The 21,336-nt window shown below is 56.4% G+C and overlaps 1 protein-coding gene across 1 annotated transcript in view; it reads right to left on the reverse strand.

The window, feature by feature from the left end:
• Nucleotides 1–1,879: 1,879 nt before the first annotated feature.
• ABCC8 (ATP binding cassette subfamily C member 8) overlaps nt 1,880–21,336 on the reverse strand; it is a 73,517-nt gene continuing 54,060 nt past the window's right edge. The window contains exons 20-39 of the mRNA XM_045796603.2: nt 20,764–20,848; nt 20,014–20,094; nt 18,195–18,332; nt 16,655–16,780; nt 15,652–15,751; nt 15,185–15,426; nt 14,915–15,081; nt 13,753–13,822; nt 13,096–13,253; nt 11,298–11,390; nt 7,403–7,505; nt 6,766–6,879; nt 6,314–6,434; nt 6,088–6,218; nt 5,083–5,161; nt 4,762–4,870; nt 4,242–4,345; nt 3,322–3,455; nt 2,587–2,649; nt 1,880–2,072 (exon numbers count right to left, since the gene is read on the reverse strand). Coding sequence (XP_045652559.1) covers nt 1,935–2,072; nt 2,587–2,649; nt 3,322–3,455; nt 4,242–4,345; nt 4,762–4,870; nt 5,083–5,161; nt 6,088–6,218; nt 6,314–6,434; nt 6,766–6,879; nt 7,403–7,505; nt 11,298–11,390; nt 13,096–13,253; nt 13,753–13,822; nt 14,915–15,081; nt 15,185–15,426; nt 15,652–15,751; nt 16,655–16,780; nt 18,195–18,332; nt 20,014–20,094; nt 20,764–20,848 — 2,356 coding nt within the window. The 3' untranslated portion in view covers nt 1,880–1,934. The remainder of the gene's footprint in view (nt 2,073–2,586; nt 2,650–3,321; nt 3,456–4,241; nt 4,346–4,761; nt 4,871–5,082; nt 5,162–6,087; nt 6,219–6,313; nt 6,435–6,765; nt 6,880–7,402; nt 7,506–11,297; nt 11,391–13,095; nt 13,254–13,752; nt 13,823–14,914; nt 15,082–15,184; nt 15,427–15,651; nt 15,752–16,654; nt 16,781–18,194; nt 18,333–20,013; nt 20,095–20,763; nt 20,849–21,336) is intronic.

Below are 21,336 nucleotides of genomic sequence, written 5' to 3' on the forward strand. Positions count from 1 at the left end.
GGCCTTGGGCATCCCTGCAAGACTTCAGTATGAACCCTGCTACCTCCCTTCAATCCCTTGGGGTGTGGTGGGCACGAGGTGGCAGTGGGGTTGGGAATCTTCTCCCTTCCCAGGCTCTACTCTTGGGAGGCCCCTCAGTGGAGAGGGCTGCTAGGCCCCCAGAGGCATCTTAGAGCTGGAAAGGCAAGGCCCTGCCTCACAGTGTGGCCCTGAGGCCTCAGCCATTACCTGCTCCACCCTTTCTAGGAGGGGGAGCCCCTTACCCAAAGAGCTCAGCCTCCTGCCCTGCTCCATTCTTACCTCCTCATGCTCATCTCCCCCCAAAACCGCATTTGTCAGGTTCCTTTCTCACTCGGAAGCCTTCTCCACTTCCCTTTTGTTCATAGGCTTATCCTAGATTCCTTGTCCTGGCATTTAAGGCTCTATGATCTTATGCCCCTACCCCCTGCCCCATGGGCCATTTTCTCTAAGTCTGCCTGTCCAATTTCCACCCATCTCATGCCCAACTCCCATCTTGCCTCCCCCAGGCAGCCTGCCAGGCCTTACAGAGCTCTCACTTCCTGATCCAAAAGGTCTGTGTTAGGCCTCTCTCCAGGGACCGGTGGGTTTTCCTTACATTGCTCTGACCCCATTGCAACCAAAAGGGACACAGGCCCAAGACTCCTGGGTCTGCACCCCAGAGCTGGGATAGACAGTACTGAAGTCAACATGTAAATGATAATAACGTGATATGGAAATGAGCACCTGCCATTTCTGGGCTGGGGGAGGTGTGCACTCCTGTTGCACGATGCTGATAGACTCTGAGGACATCCGTTGTTTTGGTCTCCCCAGAGTGTGGCCTCAGCATCTCCAGCCACCACCTGGCTGACTTGTGGTATATGCACTGTGCTTCCCTCTGAAGGACCACCTTCTCCCATTCTGAATGCCTCTCCATGGGGGACACAGATGGGAACATGTGATCCGGGCCTAGCCAGTCAGTGTGTTCCAGTCCTCTGACCCAATGATTGGCTAGAGGTACGGGTATGATCTAACTTGGTCCATTGAGATTTGCTCCCAAGACTTTTGCTGGGACTATTGGGAAAAATCATCTCTTTTTCAGAGGGGTAGGGTACAAGCTGGAGGTGCTAGTGACTACTTGTCATCAGACAGGGAGAGGAAGATGGAACCCAGAAATGGAAACACATCCCTGCAGTCAGACGCCTGGGTCCAGCCATGCTTGAAGCAGTATACCTCCTGGCCTTCTCCATCACAAAGGGCAATGAATTCCAGTTTTTGTTTAAGCCCCTTTGAGTTGGTGTCCTGTCATTTGTCATGGAAATGGTACTAATCCCAGGTACACCACAATTTTAATCCAAGAAATAAAGTGAGAAGGAAAGGGACTACTTTGTCTAATGAGATAATCACAAAAATGCGATAACCCTTGTTATGGACCCAATTGTGTCATCCCCCCCGCCCCCCCCCCCCCTCCGCCGCGCCAGTCCATTTGTTAAAACCCTAAACGCCCATGTGGAAGCCATGCAGTGTGACGGTATTTGGAGATAAGGCCTGTGAAGAGGTAATTAGGTCCTTAGGAGAAACCAAAGCTCTGACACTTTGATCTTGGACTTCCAGGCTCCAGAACTGTCAGAAAACATTTCTGTTTAAGTCTCCTAGTCCGCTATTTTGTTACGGCCACCCAAGCAGACTAATACAAACCTCACTTCACAGATAAGGAGACACGCTTCTGGCCACACTCACACAGCCTCAGCTCTGCCTGATGCCACACAGCCTGGCTCCGTCGGACCCACAGGCCACCCCAGGCCCTGCCCACCAGACCTGAGAGGCCTCCAGTAGGAAACAACCAATCTCTTTATTTACAAGTGATTTACAGTTAGAAAGCCCAGGCGGGAGGCGGGGGCAGGAGAGGGTGTGGGGTGGCACTTGGGCTCCGGCGGTCACTTGTCCGCACGGACAAAGGAGGCGAAGACGCTGTCCTTCCGGCTGAGCAGCTTCTCTGGCTTGTCGAACTCAAGGATGGCGCCACGTTTCAGGACAATCACCAGGTCTGCACTCAGGATGGTGTGCACGCGGTGCTGGGGGGCAGGAGGGGGCTGTCAGGGTGGTGGGGGGAGGGAGGGAGGGGCAGCTGAGGGGGTCCCTCCTGCAGTTCGGAGGAGGAGGCCTGTGAATGGAATGTCCCATCTCTGGGGTGGCTGTGACCCCAAGCCACTAATGACGCCCTCTCCCCTCACCAAGTCTCAGCTCTGCCCTCACCTCTGGGCTCCAAGACTCAGAGATCGCCTCACAGCCCAACCCCCACTATGGAGACAGTACTCTAGCCTAGCTCCTGGGGCCTTAGGACAGGGGCGGGCCCTGGAATCTGCAGATGGAGAGGGGGATCTGAGGGAAGTGCGGGTGTAAGTCCTTCCACACCCCACGTCCTGCGGTCCAGGTTCCCTGCAAGCCCTCCAGTCTCTGCATCGTGGCTCCAGGCGCCTGTCCTGATTACCAGGCCCAGGTGAGCGCAGTGGCTGCCCTCTGAGGGCAGCTTCAGGAAGCCAGCCCTCTCTCCGGCTGTCCCCCGCACTCCAACAAGGGGCCCCTTACCGCGATGGTGACCACAGTGCGGTCAGCGAAGGCCGTCATCACCACCTTCTGGAGGATGTTTTCCTGCCAGGTGGGAGGAGCAGCGGTTGGCTCATCGGCCTAGTGGGTGGGGTCTGGCCTGGCTTTGGAGACATGGGCCCAGGTCTGCGGTCCGGCTCCCATGTGACCCCAACACTAGCCCACCCCTCCTTCTGTCTGCCTGGTCCTTGTCCCCACAGGACCAACCAAGTTCTAGCATTCAGGGGCTGGGCTCAGCCTGTTGGGCGCTCGGGTCTGTGCAATGTGTGTGCGCTGTGAGTGTGTCTGGCTGTGCTGTGTGGCGGGTGATGAGTGTGAAGTCTCTGTGGGTCTGTGTGCAGCTTGTGTGTGTGTGTGCTATAAAAGTTGGTTAAGCGTCTGCCTTCAGCTCAGGTCATGATCCCGGGGTCCTGGGATCGAGTCCCACATCAGTCTCCCTGCTCAGCGGGGAGCCTGCTTCTCCCTCTCCCACTCCCCCTGCTTGGGTTCCCTCTCTGGCTGTGCTTCTGTCAAATAAATAAATAAAATCTTAAAAAAAACATGCCCTGAGGCTAGCTGTAGTCAGGGTCCCCCCAGCCCTTTGCTTTTTCTGCCACAAATGGCCCTTGTGTTAAAGACAACTTGAGCTTCGGGACCACTTTGTGCAAATTTCACCCTAATACCCCATGACAACCCTCTTCAAGACCCCCCGCCCCCACGGCTATGCTCTGGACCGACCGTGGCCATGTCGATGGAGGCCGTGGCTTCGTCCATGATGAAGATGCTGGTCTTCCTCACGAAGGCCCGAGCCAGGCAGAACAGTTGCCTCTGGCCCTGGCTGAAATTCTCCCCACCTTCCGTGATGATGGCATCTGAAAACAGCCCCGGGGACGAGGAGCAGGGCTGAGTCAGGCTGGCAGTGGGAGTTCAGGGGATAGCATGGCTTCGGGGGTGTTAGGAAATGCATGCACAGGGGCAGATACGCAGGGGTGTGTCATGAGGCGCGGGTGTGCAGGGCCGCTGCACCGTACCTGACCACACACGTGCCATCGCATGAGTTACCCCGCAGGGGTGCGCTGCCGCGGCCCCGGGCCATGCCGGGAGGGGGAGCGTGCACGAGTGTGCATGTGCTGGATGTGCGGGGGCACTGGCGGGGCCAGTCTCTGAAGCCAAGTCTTGGCCGGCCCCCATGCCCTGGGGGCAGTAGCCAATACCACCAAGGCTCCCTGCCCTCTGGGGTGGGGGGCAGTGTCTTCCCTGCACCCTGGAGGGGTGACCCGTGCCTGTGATTTTCCCCTCTGTCCTCTCCTTCCTCGGGGCAGAGCTGGGCAGGCTGGTGGCCGGGGTGGGCAGGGCCGAATACACTGCGTGGGATGACGGACTTGTAAGCCAAGTCTCACGGTGACTCCTGCTGGCCCCCCCGGATCCCTCGGGAGGAGCTAGCCCCTGAATTGACCAGTCGTGAGGCCTGGGACAACTCACTTGACCTCTCTGAGCTCCCGTAAGGTAAACGGGTACACGGAATGGTCTCTGGGGTCCTGCCAGACCCTGGACCAAACCCCGGGCAAACGTCGGACACGGGTGGGCGTGTTCCCTCAAGCCCCCGCGGACGGCCTTGAGCGCCGCCGCCGGCCCGCTGCTCCCGCGGGAGCGGTTACCCAGGCCTCCGGGCAGCGCCTTCACCACCAGCTTCAGCTGGGCTATCTCCAGGGCCTCCCACAGCGTGCTGTCAGAGCACTTCTTCTCCGGGTCCAGGTTAAACCTGCGGGGTGCCACAGAAAGCTCCCTTAGGGAGGGAAGCAGGGTCCCGGCTCATGCCCGGGGACTGGCAGAGGCTGAGGCTGGGGAAGGGAGCAGTGAGTGAGAACTGCTGCCTCGGGGGGCCTGGCTGGAAGGGGGCAGCAGGCCGGTGAGCGGGTGGAGGAAAGCAGCCCCAGCACTGGGGGGCTACCTCTACCAGCACCTGCCCGGGCCTCCCAGGAGAGAGAATGGCACGCGGGGGAAGTGTGAGGGACCGGGCCAGCCCATAGTGCCGGGAGCCGGAACAGGGCTGCCTGCCTGGGGAGGGGTACCCAGCTGAGCACTCCGGGCCTCGCCCACCCCTCCCCTCCTCACGCTCCAGCCCCAGGGCGCTGGCCTGGGACTGGTTGGGGGGCCTGCGGGAGTGGTGGGGCTCACCGGATGGTGCCGCTGAAGAGGACAGGGTCCTGCAGGATGATGGAGAGGCGCGAGCGCAGGGTGTGCAGCGGCAGTTTGGCGATGTCAATGCCGTCGATGATGATGCGCCCTGCGTGGAGACAACGTCACGGAGGGGGGGGGGCACGAAGGAGTGGGGGGAGCTGGTGGTGCCGGGGACAGGTTCAGCCTGGGAACGTGGGTCCCACGAGGATGCAGGGGGAGGCAGTGATTGCTGGGCCTCCTATGACATCTGACCAGACACTGGGACTGAGGTCCCCTCTGGTGGCTGTGGGTACACGTGGGGCGCCTGTCACCACTCACCTTCGAACATGTCCACCATGCGGAAGAAGGCGAGAGAGAAGGAGGACTTCCCACTGCCTGTGCGGCCACAGATCCCAATCTGGAGAGAGGAGCACGTACACCGTGAGTCCCTGGGGGAGCTTCTGGGCTGTGCAGGCATTGGAAGTCACAGCAGCTCTTTTGTCCTGGCTTCCTGACCAGCTTCTATTTGGGCTTGCTTCCTGCAGTGGGTCTGGAGGGACCTCCCACGGGGACCCACAGGCAAGTGCAGGGTGTAGATGTCCATTTCTTGGGCCTGGGTGTAGGCCTTGCTGTGCCTGGGACGGGGCTGTGGGGGAGCTGGGGCACCGGTGCATAGTCCGTGCGCGTGGGCATGGTAGGAGAGCCTGGGGTGGCTCAGTGAGGTTTGCAGGGATGTGCCCACCGTAAACTGGATCATCTCTGACCCCACTGCTTCCCGACCATGGGTACCAATCGAAAGGACAATAAGGGACCCGTACAAAGACCGAGATGGTGACACAGAAGGACGAGAGAGGTAGGGACAGATGGGAGGAGCCAGAGGCAGGGACAGAGAGTGAGACAGACAGCCACAAAGACAGAGAGACAGAGACAAAGAGACAGAAGGAGGGGGGCAGTGTCAGAGCAGAGGGGGCGTGAGGAGGGAATCAATCAGAGAGTTGGGTCAGAGTGCCAGGCAGGGGCTCCCTCCCCAGGACAAACGTGGCCTCGCTCTCTGTCCCGAGGACCTGCTCTGAAGCTCAGGGGGCAGTGCCGTGGGGGAGCCCTTGACCATTTGCAGAGGGGCCCTGACAAAAGCCCTCTCAGCCAGGGAGTCTGGGGGGTCCATCTCCTGGTGGATGAGTGAGGGCAGCAGAAGGAGCAGGGAAGACGGAGTGGGGGAGAGGTGGGCTGAGCCTTGTCCGTGTGAGGGGCCCAAGGCCAGCGACTGGGGGGTCTGATTAGGCGGAAGCCCTGGGAGGCCCGGGGGCCGCGAGTTGACTGTGTGAGGCTGTCCGGCCCACTGACCTTCTGTCCTGGGGAGATGAGGGCGTTGACGTGCTTCAGCACCGGCTTCAGGGAGCTGTCGTAGCGGACACTTAGGTTCTGTATCTGGATCTTCCCTTGGTCGGGCCAGTTCTTCGGGATGAGCGAGGGGGCTGGGGGCCAGACCGGGGCTCAGCCAGCAGATACAGGCTGCAGCCGGTATCCGGGAGGGCCCCCCCACCCATGCGCCCTCGTCCGGGCCTCTCACCCAGCAGCCCCTCGTAGCTCTCCGCTTCGGTTTTCAGGAGCCCATGGATGCGCTTCACAGCCCCCAGCTGGATCTCCATGTCCGCCAGGTTCCTCACCATCCAGTTGAGGTAGTTGGAGACCTGCGGGGAGTCGGTGAGCACTTGGTGCCACCCCGGCCACCGGGACGGCTCTTCTTACCGCTGAGGGGCCAGGGGCCCTCCATGTCTTCTGCTGGCTATTCAGGGGGTGCCCCCCTGGAGGCAGGGGAGGGTTACGATGAATGCGGATCCTTACCCACCACCTGTCCGGGACCCCGGCCCTGGGTGAGCCCTCCTCCCTCATGGTCCCTCCTGCCTCAGACTCAAGTAGCTTGGGGTAGGGCCTGGAGGGTGTCTCAGGTGGGGAAGGCGCCTGAGATTCCCCGCGTGCTGATATCTGAGCCCTCCGCTGCCCCAGTCTGCGGCCACTCACCATTAGGGCGTAGGTGAGGCCCAGGCCCACCAGGCCGGCAGAGAGCTCCCTGTGCAGGGAGTTGGAGATGGAGGTCACGGCGGCGATGAGGACCACGCAGGCACCGATGTACTCCTGCGGAGGGAGGCGAGCCGTGGGGGCCCTCGGGGGTCAAAGCCACAGTGCCCCTCCCACCCACCTCACTCCCTTTAGGGCAGGGAGCAGCTCCGCAGAGACTCTACTCCAGCAACACGCCCACACGTCATCAGACACGCGGGAGGCCTTGAAGGCCGGAGCCCCAGGAGACAACGTGTGCACAGAGCTTCTGCTGCTCCCCCACCCCCAGCCATCTGTGCAGGCCTGAACGTGCCTGCCTCACCAGACGGCCCACTTCAGACACACCCTCGTCGCAGTGAAGCACACCTCAGGTGCACGAGCCCCCCGGTGGAGATGGGGAAGAGGAGGCTCAGGTCAGACACCAGGAGGGCCGCCCGGGCTGGGGCAGCAGGAGGGCTCGGCGCCCGCCCTGTGTGCACACACAAGCTGCTATTCCATCCCCTCTCCCTACCCTCCGGTCCGCGTTTGACCCTTGCTCTGGCTCCACACCCCTATCAGAAGCCCTTGTCTCGGGGTCCGGGGGGCGGGTGGGTGCACTTGCCATGCGGACTTCTAGCCATCTGTTGGCGGCCGTGAGGAAGAGGGAGGCAATGTTGTTGGAGTCCGTGTATTCGAGGAGCTTCTGCTGGAACCTAGCCTCATACCTGCAGGGAGGGTGGGGAGGGTCTGAGGGTCCACATGGCCCCCAGGCCCTCCTTACTTACGGAGAAGCAGCCAGTAAACATGCCGTGTCTGACGTTGTGTACGCCATTCCTCTCTGACTGCTCTCCCAGCTCCTTGCTGTTTATTCAAACTTGTCCAGACTCTCACCTCCTTCAAACTCCTGCTTTCACCGCAGGACCTGTTCTCTCCAGGGCCCCCTGTTACAGTGACGTGCACTTCTGCCCTACTAGATGCTCAGGCCAGAAACCGAGGAATCACCTGGATTCACACACACTCCCTGTACAAGACCTCCTATTTCCACTTGTAAAATAGCTCTTGCTTCTGCCTGCCTCTCTCCTGCTTGCTGCCCACCACAAACTCACCGGGGCCACTGCGCCAGCTGCCCCACAGGTCTACCTGCTCTCTCCCCACAGCCTGCTCTGCTCACGGCGGCCGGCATAATTTTTGTAAATCACAAATTACATCCCATCTCTCTCCTGCTTAGACTATCAACGGTTTTGAGGCTGAAGAAGCCCCTCCTTGCCAGGAGCCTGCGTGAGCTGGCTCCTGCCATCCTAGCCTCCTTCCATGCCACAAATTCCCTTGCTCACTGCCTCGCAGCCACAGAAATTACAATAATTTATTACTTGCCCTTTCTCAGTTTTGTGACAATACCAAGGTCTTTCCCACCCCAGGGCCTTTGTACATGCCTGGAATGCCTTCTCCTCTGCTCTTCACCAGGCTGACTCATCTCAGCCTTCAGGCTTCACCTCAAATGACACCTCTTCAGGGTGGCCTTTCCCGGCCTATTGTTCCCCATCTCTGCAGCCTGTATGCTTCATAACCTCTGCTCATATGTTCATTTCTCTAGCTGCTTATCTCCCTCACGAGACTGTAAACTCTATGAGAATGGAACCCATGGCTTTTTGTTCACCAGGGCATCCCTGGCACCTGGCACTGTCAATAAATACTTGCTGAATGAACAAATGGAACCTTCCCTGACCCTCTAAGGTGGATGGGATCTCTCTGTACAAGGAAGGAACTCTGGACGCTTCTTTCCTTCTCTTGTGTCCTCATCATGTTCTCCTTGCGCTACTTTGAATGGACCTGCTTTTTCTCTCTGAGCAGCCTGGGCTCCTGGCATCTCTCACCCTAGCCACCGCCCCACACCAGGCTGGCTTGGCCAGGCCCAGAGGAGGGGGCGGAGCGCTTGTTTCATGATGAGCAAAGGAACAAATGGAAGCCGAAGCCGTCTTAGCATTGGTCTCAGGGAAACAACTGGGGACTCAGAGGACTCAGAACAAGTCTTACTGAGCATTTGCTTTTCACTCTTGGAAGGTGTTTGTTCTGTTTTGATTATTTCCAGGTGGAGGGGCTGTGCCTGACCCACGTGTCTGAGGAGAGCAGAGTGAGTCTCTGAGGTGTGAGAGAGCGTACGATCGCACAGCCACGGTGGCGGTGTGTCAGTGGGTGGTGTGGCTGAGGCGAGTGTGTGTTCTGAAGTCTGAAGGGTGTGACTGACTGTGTGCTGAAGGTGTCTACCTGCTTGTGCTCGTGTGTGTGAGAGGCGAGCCTGAGGGGTGGGTGTGCATGAGGGTGTGTGGGGGCTGCGGCTGCTGGGATAGGCGTGTGTCAGCGTGAGGGATGTGGAGAGCCCCAGCGTGGGGCCACGCAGACCCACGTTCTTACTTCCTGGCTGTGTGTCAGGACTGAGACTCAGTTTCCGCGTTAGTAAAATGGGCCAGTAATAGTTCCCACCTGGGCTGAGACCGCCTCTGAGCCCACCACTGAGTCTGGGGCTGGGGTACGCCTGAAACTTTTCTGGGAAAAGGCAGGGCCTCCTAGAGAAACCAGAAGGTCCCACAGGCCTGGGTTCCAAGCCCAGCCCTGGCTCTGCCCACACCACGTGTGTGACCTCCGGTTGGTGACTCAGCCTTATCTGTTGAAAGGGGCTGCTCGGATCTATGTCACGGGGCTCTCATGAGCATTAAATGAATAATAAACACACAGCACTTAGCACAGTGCCTGGCACGTGTTAGGGGCGCGATCAGGAAATGCTAGTTAGCTCTCAACAGGGCCGGCTGCTGCACAAGAGCCAAGGAATTAAACACATCCAGGGAGGACAAGTCCCTCATCCACATGTAAAGATGCCCCACTGTGTCCATGTGGGGCGTGCGAGGCCTCACTGGGCAGCAGTCCCGCCGACTGACCGCAGGCTGGGTCTGAGGCTGCCTGCAGGATGCTGCGTCCACTCAGATCCTACTGAGAGGGTCGAGGCCTGTGGAGGAAAGTCACAATCTCTCCGCCCAGGCCCAGCCCGAAGGCCGCCAGGCCAGCACGTGTAAGAGGAACGGTACTAACACGGAGGAGAGGCCAGGCCCAGGAGTGGGGAGGGCACTGGCAGTCAAAGGACCTGCGGAAGTGCAGGCCTGAGACAGGAAGGAGGCTCAGAGGAGACCTTAGTGTCATGCCAGGTTCCAAGGGGTTTCTGTGCGGAAGACAGCACAGGCTTGTCCAGGGGGCAGAGCCAAGGCCAGGGCACAGCTCTGAGTTGCTTTACTTTACTCAGATAAGACCCCTATGAGGACCTTTCGCTGGTGCAGATGTCCAGGGAGTGAACGGGGCCTCAGTGTTGCACCAGGGGCCTAGAGCCTTGGGGCTTGGAGGGAGGAGCCGCAAGCCTCCCTGAATCCTTTTGGCTGGTCCTTGAGCCCTAGGGTTACTGCTGGACACGGGACCTGGTGTCGCATGCTTACTGTCACACCCTGCACAGCTGTGCCATCCTAAAAATAACCTGGAATCACTCTCTGGGTAAGGCTTAGAGACCAGAGTCCAGCTATCCGAGGCAGGAGTCTCTGGCCTGTTTGGCTGGAGGAGAGATGTTCTGATACATCAGACAGAGTCTGGGGCAGGGAGCAATGGCCCCTCTACTCCCCAGGCAGCCTCAGATGCTCCTGTCCAGCCCAACATCATGACTGAGGGTGGAAAGCGGGGGCACTGAAGTTTTGGGGGGAGTTCCTCCAGCTCGGTGAACTTTTATTTACCCTTTGATGCTGGCTCCGACAGCATCTCCTGTGTGAAGCCTCGGTGACTGCCTCCCTTCTAGATCCCACAGCCTGCATTCCCCTTTCTTTCAGAGTCCCTGCCGCGTGGGCCCCTCCTGGCCTGCTCAAAGCCTGGACTGTAAGCGCCTCCAGGCCGGCGGCTCATCTGACTCATCTGTGTCTTTTCAGTGCCTGGCTTGAGCTTTGGCTCTGTACATATTTACCGAATGAATGGGCAGATGCAAGCCTAGGCTTTAGAGGACCTTACACAGAGCGGTTATATAGTCTCTCCGAGCCTCAATTTCTTTGTTTGGGAAATGGGAATAACACATGTACTGCCTTGGATTGCAGTGCGCCATGAATGAGATTGGCATGTAAATTGCTTAGCGTAGTGTTCAAGTCACCGGAGAGTCTCCATAAAAGATGGCCTTAGGGCTGGCCCACATGATGGAAAAGCCTTCCCAGCATTGATAATGTGAGGAAATACTTCCCGGCTTTGTTTCTTGTCCTGCCTTAGCTCACAGAGGCTCTGGCCTTGGCTGCGGGGCTGAGATTTTCCTCTCTGGATCATACAATAGAGCCCACCGGACCTGACCCCTCTGGGGGACATCATCGAGGCTTCTGGGCCTGAGGAGGGGTTGGGAGACACGAGTCCTGGGTCTTCCTAAGCCAAGCCCTGACAACCGAATCACATGACCTGTGCCCCTGGCCCCAGTCCCACCCACCCCCGCCTCGGGGTAAATCTGGTACCTGAAGGCTCGGATGGTGGTGAGACCTTCCACAGTTTCAGCAAAGTGGGAGAGCAGGGGGAGCTGGGTGGTGTCATCCAGCTGCTGCAGGTCCCTGTGCAGGGGAGCAGAGCAGAATGGTCAAGACAGCGGGTGCAGGGCTCAGCCCAGGTCTGAACCCCAGCTCCACCCCCAACCACTGTGTGCACCGATGGCTTCACCTGTCTGGGTCTCAGTGTCTCCCCTGTAGAGAGGGAAGCCAGTGGTGCCCCCAGCAAAATGCTTAAACAGCACACCGGGGCAGGCACTGTGACCCCGGGCACTGTCTACCTCCCAAGGGAGTCTGTCCCTCACTCTCCAGTAAGGCGGGGCAGGCACGGTCGCTTCGCTCTCCCAGGGAACAGCTAGCGAAAGGAGCAGGAAGACCTGACACAAAGCTTTCAGTCCCCTCCCCAGTAACCACATAGGTTTTGGCACATCACGGGTCAGGATCTACAGAGCTCCTCGAGGGGGAAAGGCCAGAGGTTTCCACGGCAACAGGATTGCCCCTGCTCCCCACAGCTGCACCTTGACAAGCACATCAGAGCCAGGGAGGTCAGGCTGGGATGCAGGAGGCAGCTTTCCTGGACAGACTGTCCCCAGGGCAGAGTGGATGCCAGGGGAACAGGGTGGTTTCTCTGGCAGAAGACACGAACTTTGTAAAACAGCTTGTACAGCGTTTAAAAAGCCCCAGTGATCTGTGAACACTAACGTGCTCCTCCTGGGTGCCGGGCGGTTCTACACCACCCGGTATGCGAATCTCGATCCTTGTGGGCAAGGTGACCGTGGTCGAAATGGATCTAAATTTAATTGTTCTTATTGGTAATCTGCATTTTGACTCCCGTTACTGATCAACTATGTGCACTTGGGAAAGGTACTTAACATTTGATTGTAACCTGCGGTAAGAAATGCATTTTATACTACAATCATTGCACACACACACACACACACACACGCACACTCCTACACGACCCAAACAAAGGTTTCATGAAGCAAAACTTACTATATGCATACAGTCCGATATGATCTGTTCAATTTCATTTGATAAAGACGCTGGCTGTGATCTATGATATTGACTTCATGACCCACTGATAAGTTGCAATTGGCAGTTTGATAAACACTGGTCTAGAGATTCTTTTAAATTTTCCCGACAATTATTTGAACCTATGAGTTTAACAGAAGCGCTCCCAGAAAGAACTTCTATTCTAGAGAATGTTCTTAGAAACTTTGGAGTAGGAAAGAAACCTGTGTGACTCGAACACTCTCAAGGGCGAATGTGATCATTGTGAAAGTCTCCTTCAAGTCAAGGCTCCCAGGCACGCGCTGGCCTCCGTGAGCTGGGGGGTACAGTTGCTATACACCCCTGCCATCAGGTGCCCTCAATTTCTTGCATCAGCAATCAGCCTGGTCACTGCACTCCTACAACCCTCCTGAGAAGCATTTTGGCAAAATGAAGGAAGGGCATAAAGGGGTGTATACACCCTGACCTAGCAATTCCACTCCTGATCGTATCTCCTAAGGAAATAGTTCCGATACTAATGGCAGAGTGTGTGTGTGTGTGTGTGTGTGTGTGTGTGCGCGCGCGCAAGTGCGCGCCGACAGGTGGTTACATCAGGGCAGTGGAAGATGAGTATCTCTCTTTCCTTCATTTCTCTCTTCCTTTTCAGGAGGGAAGACAACTCTACTACTTTTTGATGATTACTCTAGTAGGAATACCCAACTGCCCATAGCAAGCACCTCCCATCCTTCCTCCCCCTGAGGCTGGCAAAGGCTGCCATCACCTGGACGCCACCCGGAAGTACTTCTGGATGAAGTAGCACACCACGGCCAGGGGCAAGAGGGCCACGAGGAACACAGGCGTGACGTAGGAGATGACAGCCAGGGCTGAGACACAGAGCAGGGTGGAGCGGCTCAGGCACTCCAGCGTGGACGGGATGTGCTGACGGAGGAGAGGGTGAGAGAGGGAGGTGAGCTTTGGTGTTTACCTTCAGTGTGTTACCTGCCGCCATGTTTTGCTCTCTCCCATTACCACAGCCACACGTCTTCTCTCTCCAGCTACACTGTAGGCTTCCTGAGAGCAGGCGTCAGGACTTTGTTTCCTCACCATCTAGTACGATGGTAAATCAAGAACACAAGCTGAGTCGAAATGAATCTTCTCCACAAAACCAGTCACCTTGGTTCAGACAATGCTGGAACCTCACTGAAGTGAGCCAGCGGGTACTGGATGGAAGCCAAAGGGATGTGGTTTCCCTCCGCCTTATCATGACGGTGTCACAGGGGCAACCCCAGGCCCTGAGGCAGCACTATCAGATTGGGACCCACTGGGTTCCTCCCACGGGGCTCTGAGCACCAGATCTGGGGAAGCTGGCACCAGAGAGGAAAATTGTGGGCGCCTGGCCTCTCTCTGAACTGGGGAAATGGGTCACAGGCCTGTGTACCTGGTCGATGGTGTTACAGTCAGCTGAAAATCTATTCAGGATGCTTCCAAGGGGCGTGGTCTCAAAAAACCTAAGAGGCAACCAGAAGAACAGTTACTCATCCGTTTATTGATTTCCTTCCTGTTTATTGAATGAGGGTAGTTATTTCTTTCATTTTAGTGTCTCTGGGGTCATCTCTGGGTCTGGCGTCCTAGGGGTGGTTGCCTCTGCAAGTCTGTAGATATCTGGCCTGTGTTCCCGAGAATTCCTGCAGCTGCCCAGAGGGGTGCTGGGCCCTCACTGACCTCTCTGGCTCTTAAGCCCACTGCCACCTTCCTCAGTTGCTTGCTTAGCCTGACTCACTCAGCAGCTGTCCTGGGGACGTGGAGTCTTCTCCGGAGGGACGATCTGCCAGGGCGAACAGGGCCCTGGGGACAGCCTGTCAGCTGGCTGACCCTGCAAGGCTACTCAGGCTGTCATCACTCCGGCTCTGACCCAGAGCCGGCCCAACCCTAACGAGAGGATTTCAGAAGCTCAGATCTGGGACAAATAGAGGGTAAGTAAACATTGAAGTCATGTCTGTGGGCCACAGAGAGCTCATGAGTCTGAAAAGTAAAAAGTGTAGTCAGATGGTGAGGCCTTGGCATTGACGAGGGCCAGATAACCCGTTTGCCTGTCGTGCTTTAACGCTGAGTCAGCCGGTCGATTGGGCAGTGACCACCTTAAACCTGTTTCACACCAAGTGGCCTTTGGGATTTGTACACACCCCATTCCAGTAGATTAAAACATGTCCCCATGTCCCCAGTGTCAGAACCTGCACGCTGGCTGGGGGAGGAGGGGGAGAGCCGAATCTGTGGGTGGAGACGGGCAGATGGTACCTGCCTGGGGAAGGGAAACGTGCAAGAACGCAGAGCCTGCGGACGTTCACTCTGAAGGGCTGCTGTGACAGCTAGATGAAAAAACCGTATAAAATGCCGAGCACCGTGTGTGGCTGAGTAAATGCTGGTTTTCCTCTGCTTTCTGCCCCGAGGAGGGCACTTTTACACACACTGTCTCCTTGAGCCACCCCTCCCCACTGCAGCCTGTGACAGAGGTTGCATATCCCCATTTTACAGATGGGAGAACTGAGGCCCAGAGAACAGTGACTTGCCCACAGCCCCGCATGGCCGGGGGAGAGCAGTACCTCATGGGAGCCAGGATGATCCGGTTCAGCAGGCTGCGGTGCAACCTCTTGGCTACCTTCAGCCCCGTCCACTCTACCGTGACGGACGTGACAAGGCACAACACGATACCCAGGCTGCAGAGCACCGTGAACACCATGGCATAGACAGTCTGGTCGAGGGTGCACTCCTGGGCCGGGCGGAGAATGAGACGGGGTCCTGGGGGGTCCGTGGGGCAGCCCTCTCCCCTCCCTGGCGCCCCCCGACCCCTGCCCTGGGGCTGCCAGCCACACCTGGCTGAGCGAGCAGTTCCCGGCCGCGGGGCTCAGGGTCAGGGCGCTGTCGGTCCACTTGGCCAGCCAGTAGTCAATGGCCACCAAGACCATGTGCTTGAGCAGCTGGGAGAAGACGAGCAGCGACAGCAGCAGGATGCCGGCCGACGACAAATACTTGGCGCAGGCTCGCCACGGGATCTTGGCCCGCTGGTGCAGCACTGAAGACAGGTTGTCCTCCTCCTCGCTCTCAGCTGCTTCCTCTGCAGGCCGCAAGAACCCCCCCTGTGGCTTCCTATTTCGCATCCCTCAGGCTGAGCCAGGGGCCTGTTATCCCCGCTTACGGATGGGAAAACCGAGGCACACAGAGCGGAAGGGATTTAATGACAGTCACAGTATCTCACCACCCCCAGAACCCCGAGCCTTCATCTCCCCATGGTCCATCAGACCTCAGGCCATGATTTCACTGCCAGTCCCACTGTCTGTACCTTCCTCCTCTTCCTCATCCTGCAGAAGGCCATCTCTTGAGGACATGGCCCGGGGCAGGCCCTGAGATGGCTCTGTGGCTTTTCTCTCCATGACGGTCTCCTGGAAGACAGATGGAACCTGGCCACTGTCCTCAGAGTGTGCAGAGGGAAGAAGGGAGGATGGAGGACAGCCATCCCTGGCAATGAGCAGAGTCAGGTTTCCAGAGTGCCCCCACCTGGGGGAGGGTCCAGATGGACGCGAGTTTGTCTTGCCAGAATTTACTCCTCCCCATTTATCGGCTCACAATACCCCAAATATTCCTGTGGGAGACCCTCTCTCCCCTATTCCTAGTCTCTGTGACTCGGGTGGGATGATCATTCTCCCTGGCTCCCCGGGTGGACACGAGACTCAGGGCTGGCCAATCTCACATTCCACATCCCTGGCCACAGTGATTTATCCAGGGTGGGCACAGGACCAAAGCGGACAAAGGAGAGTTGGCCTGGGGACTTGTGCTGAACCGTTGTGACAGAGGCATTCTCTTGCTGGCAGAGGTGTTGAGCCGGGAGAACGTAAGCCCGCGGCTGCTGATAGCTCTCTCCGCCACCACGAGAATGAGGTCGGTCTGAGGGGAGCAGAGCCAAGGAGGGAGAGAAACAGGTTCCTGATGGCAGTGTTTAACTACCTGGATCCAGCTCCACCTGAAGCTGGTCCTTTTTACTTTCATGAGCCAAAAAATCCTCAACTCTCCCCTTTCCTGCTTCGCCAGTTTGAGCTGATTCTCTGAAGCTTTATAACTAAATGGTTTCTGGCTATTTCAGGGGACGGGGAAGGCGTCCACCTGAGTCTGCGCTGAGTAGACGGCACAGGTACCGGCCCTCCTCTGGCAGTTGGAAGTGCTCGCTCAGCCCCCACATCTGTCCTTGGGGGAGTTTCCTAGGGCAGTGAGGGCAGGAAGGCCTTTGTGTGTTCACGTTTCCACCTTCTCCTCCGAGGTTGTCTGCCTGGCCCCTAGGACATACTCACCTTCTCCAGCTCTTGGTCCTGCCGGTTCATGAGGGTCTTCCAGTGCTCAAAGAGCTGGCACTCAGACCTCTGGAAGTCCTTGAGCGTGCCCTCCCTCTGGATGGTGCCATCCTTCATGGCGATGATCTGGAAAAGCAGAAACAGACCCGGCCCGGGGCTGAACGGGAAGGGGGAGTGGCGGTCACACCCCTGCCTCAGCAAGGAGTCTGCGGTGGACCGGCACACATCCTTTCCCCCACCACAACTGGCCGCTGGCTTCCCCACGGCAGTCCTCACCGACCTACTCCCAGGATTTAGAGGTCTGTACTTCTCGGGGGGTACTTCTCAGAGGTTGCTCCAGGGTTGCTAAGAGGGTTTGCAGAGCAAATTGATGTATCCTCGTCAAGCGGTCTGATTCCTCACTAGGATCCCATCAGGGGCAGCTGTTTTCACACACTCAACAGCTAATCGCACGCTACGTCTAGATCCTCTGACCGCACGTCTGGTAGGTTCCACCGGTGGTTGACGACGCACCTATTGGTCTAAGTGTGTGTGGCCATGCCTCTTTGAAATCAATAAAACTGATTTTATTTGAAACACTCAGTGTTTCCCACTCATGGACACTTGTCATTAATTCAGAGACCCTCCCCTGCTCCTTTACCCCCTGGGGTGCAAGGAGGGATGCCTGGGAGCCTTGCTCACTGACATTTCAAGGAACCAGTCATGGCTTTGTCTGCCTTCTTTGGACTAAAGATTGTCCTGAACTGCCTTGCCAAGGTCACCATGGAAACTCAATCACAGACCTTCTGCACCTGTTACAACAGTTTTTTTAAAAATATGGATTTTTTTTCCTCCCTTTTTCATAGTAGAGGGAGGATTTTACCACATGCAGAAGGAAGACTTAGGTCCATTTAGCATAGGTCTGAAGCTCAAGGAGGCCCTCAATTTTCAGGGGCAAATTTATATAGGAGTCTGGCAAGGCCCCGATTGTAAAAGTCACGTGATTGCCACCTTAAAGGTTAAATGCTTTCCAATTAATTGAGAAGTAACTGTTATCTACGTATTGAGGAGTGCAGAAATTTGGATAATGTGAGGTTTCACAAAATTGCAACCCATTGATAATACTGATGTTTCCACTAATACTTGTATTGTTTGTTTCCGTATTTTCCAGTTGATCTTGACTTAAATGCATCCAACCCGTGGTGGGTCAGAGGGCAGGAAGCTGGCTCTCCCATCCAAATCGGCAGTCCCAAGGCCAGGGGGATGAGCCATCAAACTGGGCCATAAACAGAAGGTAGGAATTGAGTGTCTGCTCCTTTCTGAGACTTCTCGGTGCCAGCCTTGCAGGTACCCAGAGGGGCCCCAGGTGAGGGTGGGAACATCTGAAGCTCTAGGTGACACTGAGCCCTTGGCCTGCAGGATCTGCCGAAGCTACGAAGCCATTCAGTGTGCATCTCTTCTGCCCTCAGCAATTGCTACTGAGACACCGACTCCTTGGGAGATGTCCTACTGCCTCTCCCACCTCAGCCCTCTATAGCGTGACCTCCTTGTGGCCCCTCACCCAGTCCGCATGTGGCAGGTACTGGAGCTTGTGGGTCACTAGGACCACTGTCCTCTTGTCGTCCTGGAGCAGCTCAAGGATCCCGGCTTGCATCAGGTGGTCACTCAGATGGACATCCAGAGCTGAGAAGGGGTCATCCTGGGCGGAGGGGAGAAGGTCGGGGCAAGTGTGTGGGGAGAGGGTAACAGTGAGAATAAAAACCATCAGAGTTATACCAGCTGTGGTCCAGGGACTGGCACTAGTTCGCTAGTTCGCTGTACAGCCTCGGACAATGTACCTAACCTCTCTGGGCTTTACATGCCTCATCTTAAAATGCGGCTGTTATCAGTTATTGCTTTCAAACAGATTTAATCACAGGCACTTCCTGACTGCCGAACCTTCAGTAGCTCTCCATTGCCTCTCAAGTCCAAATTCCTTAGCGTGGTGATCTAGGCCCTCTATTACCCGCTCAGTCTTTCTGGTCTCACTTATTTGTCCTGTCCAAGTTCCCTGTATTCCAGGTTTCCAGAGAACTTGCCATTCCAGGTTTTTTTTTGTTTTTTTTTTTAACCTATGCTCTTTCCTCTGCCCCAAGTGCCATTTTGCCTTTTGTCTGCCTGGTGAACTCCTACTTACCCTTCAGTGCTCTATCCTAGCTCTTCCTGTGTCCTTTCTTCACTTCCATGCCTAGCCTTCCCTCCTCTCAATTCCAGTTTTAATAGTTATTCGTCCATTCCTGTGAGGCCCCCAGGAACCGACACCCCTTGTGCCTGGTAGAGTAGGAGCTTAATACAACTTTGCTGAAATAAACAAAAATACCCACTTTACTTCTAACAAGGCTGTTTAAAGCTCATATAAAACCATGAATAAGCTAGTACTTTGTAAAGTGCTATGTCAGATGGTAACAAAGACTATGAACCTTTACATTTTGAAGTGTGTTTAGTGGGGAGCATTTATGTGTGTTGGGGGCAGAAGGGGGAAAGAATAAAACCAGGTTCAGAGACCTGAGGTTCCTTCTTCTGACTCCCCACCCAAACGTCTTTCCTCTTTCCTTCTGTTTAACCGACTCACTCTTCAAGGTCTTCCTCCAGGAAGCTCTCCCTGATTATTCTAGCCCTCACAGTTGTCTCCTTGGACAAGGCTCCTCATAGACTGTGCCCCACAGTTTGGCTTTCAGCTGGGCTGTGGCTCTTGGGTGTGGTGACCTCCTGGGTGTGGTGACCTCCATCTCCCTAGTTAGACATCTCTGAGGCCGAGGACTGGCTCTCAGAATTCTCCCGGGTCAACCAAAGCACCTAACGCAGAACTTGGCATGAAATAGGGTAGGGATCGCTAATAAGCTGACCTCACGTTTGACCGCTAGTGGTTATCTGGAGTGCTGTGTGGAGAAGGATTCTGAGGCCAAGTGAAGTTTCCCACAGAAACTAATGTGGGGTTTCACAGAATTGCTTTCATTGATAATGCTGAATTTTCTGTGACTACTGCTGTGATCAGTTAGCAATGTCTGCTCTGGGCATGGGGATGGGAAGTGCCAGCAAACATTCCACAAATTATAGTGGGGCTAAATAAGTGTTGATAGTTGGGGCCATCCTACAGGGAGGCGGCCTGTAACTACTCCACATCTCCAGTGTGAAGTCCTCAGTGGGTCATTTGCACTATCCTTGCCTCAGTTTCCCTGTCAGTGATTAGGTAATATCTCTGGCAGGAGAGGCTTACTCCTGGAGAGGGAGGTTGTTGGGTGTTGTGTGTGTGCGTGCGTGCGTGTGTGTGTGTGTGTGTGTGTGTGAACGGGCCGTGAGTCAGGGAGGCCCCCGAGGGAGATGCCAGCTAATACACTTACCAAGAAAACAACGTTGGTGTGCTGGTACAGGGCTCGGGCCACACTGATTCGCTGGCGTTGGCCACCAGATAGATTGATGCCCTGCGACCAAAGGAGAGGAAAGGTCATGCTCTCAGAGCCCCTCAGGAAAGACTGTCCTGCCCCTTACTTGACTGCGAGCTCCTTCAGGTGGAGGCCTGGCTCTAGCCACCTCTTTCCTGCCCCTCACTGTGAAGAGAGGAGGATCTTACACGTGTTTACTAAATTCATTCAGAAGTGGGGAGCATGATCCCCCCATCTTTGAAGACTCATCATGTAGGTGCTAGGCACTATCTGACCGGGGACGACTAAGACAGAGGAAGTAGGGATTTAAATCATACATAAGGAGGACAGTTGTGGGAGAACCCGATTTGCCTAAGCTTATGGCAGAGGGGCCCCACCTTGTGAGTATACGTGAAGGATAGAACCCCGGGCCTACCGCACCATCGTGTGGGCCCTTCGGACATACGTGGGGCATGAATGAAGGAGATGCCAAGTCACCTCCAGCCCAGGAGGGCGCGAGTGGCAAATGTGTCGAGGACAGCCAGCAGCCCAGGGCTCAAGACCGTTTTGAGCTCACTGCAGGCAGCTCTTCCGCCCTTACCCTCTCTTATTTTCCAGTTCCCTGCTCTCCCTGAGAACGATCTCAGGGCATGCTGGTGGCGATGGGTGGGGATCAGGGGAGCCTGAGGGCCCCTGCCTTGAAGGGGCCCCATAGAGGCTGCTACTAACCCGTTCCCCAATCTGAGTCTGGTCTCCATGGGGCAGAATGTCGATGTCCGGCTGTAGGGAGCAGGCTTCGATGACCATTTTGTACCTGGAGTGGTTGGGACAGGGGGCGGGGGGAAGGACAGAGCCGATCAGCCTGGCCAGAGTCGGGCCTGACCACATGCAGGGGGTCATTAGCTTCTGGGCAGCTGTGCTGGGCAGGGGGGGGGGGCAATGGCTTTAATGGCCTTCTGCCTGGCTGCAGGCAAACACCACGGGAGCTTGAAAAGAGCTGAGGGCAGCACCTCCCAGAATCTTGGGGCCAGTTAAATATTTGAAGGATGAAATTGGATAGTAGCAAATATGCCATGTAAGTGACAAGAGGGGGCCCGAGGCCCCTGTGCAGTGGGGGAAGCTACTGCCAGAGCCCACACTGGGGGCACCACCAGGGAAAATCACTGCTGGTTGGCTTAGGCAGTAATGATGATGGCTGATCAAATATTTGCCCAGCCTGTTCCTTTCATACTTCCCCTGGCCAGCTCTTAGCTTGGGCAGGTGCCAGCCAGGGTGCATGGAGGCGACAGAGTGTCTTGGTGA

Source organism: Ursus americanus, chromosome 24, assembly GCF_024610735.1.
Source record: "Ursus americanus isolate L20-20 chromosome 24, mUrsAme1.1.p, whole genome shotgun sequence".
NCBI classification, from domain to species: domain Eukaryota; kingdom Metazoa; phylum Chordata; class Mammalia; order Carnivora; family Ursidae; genus Ursus; species Ursus americanus.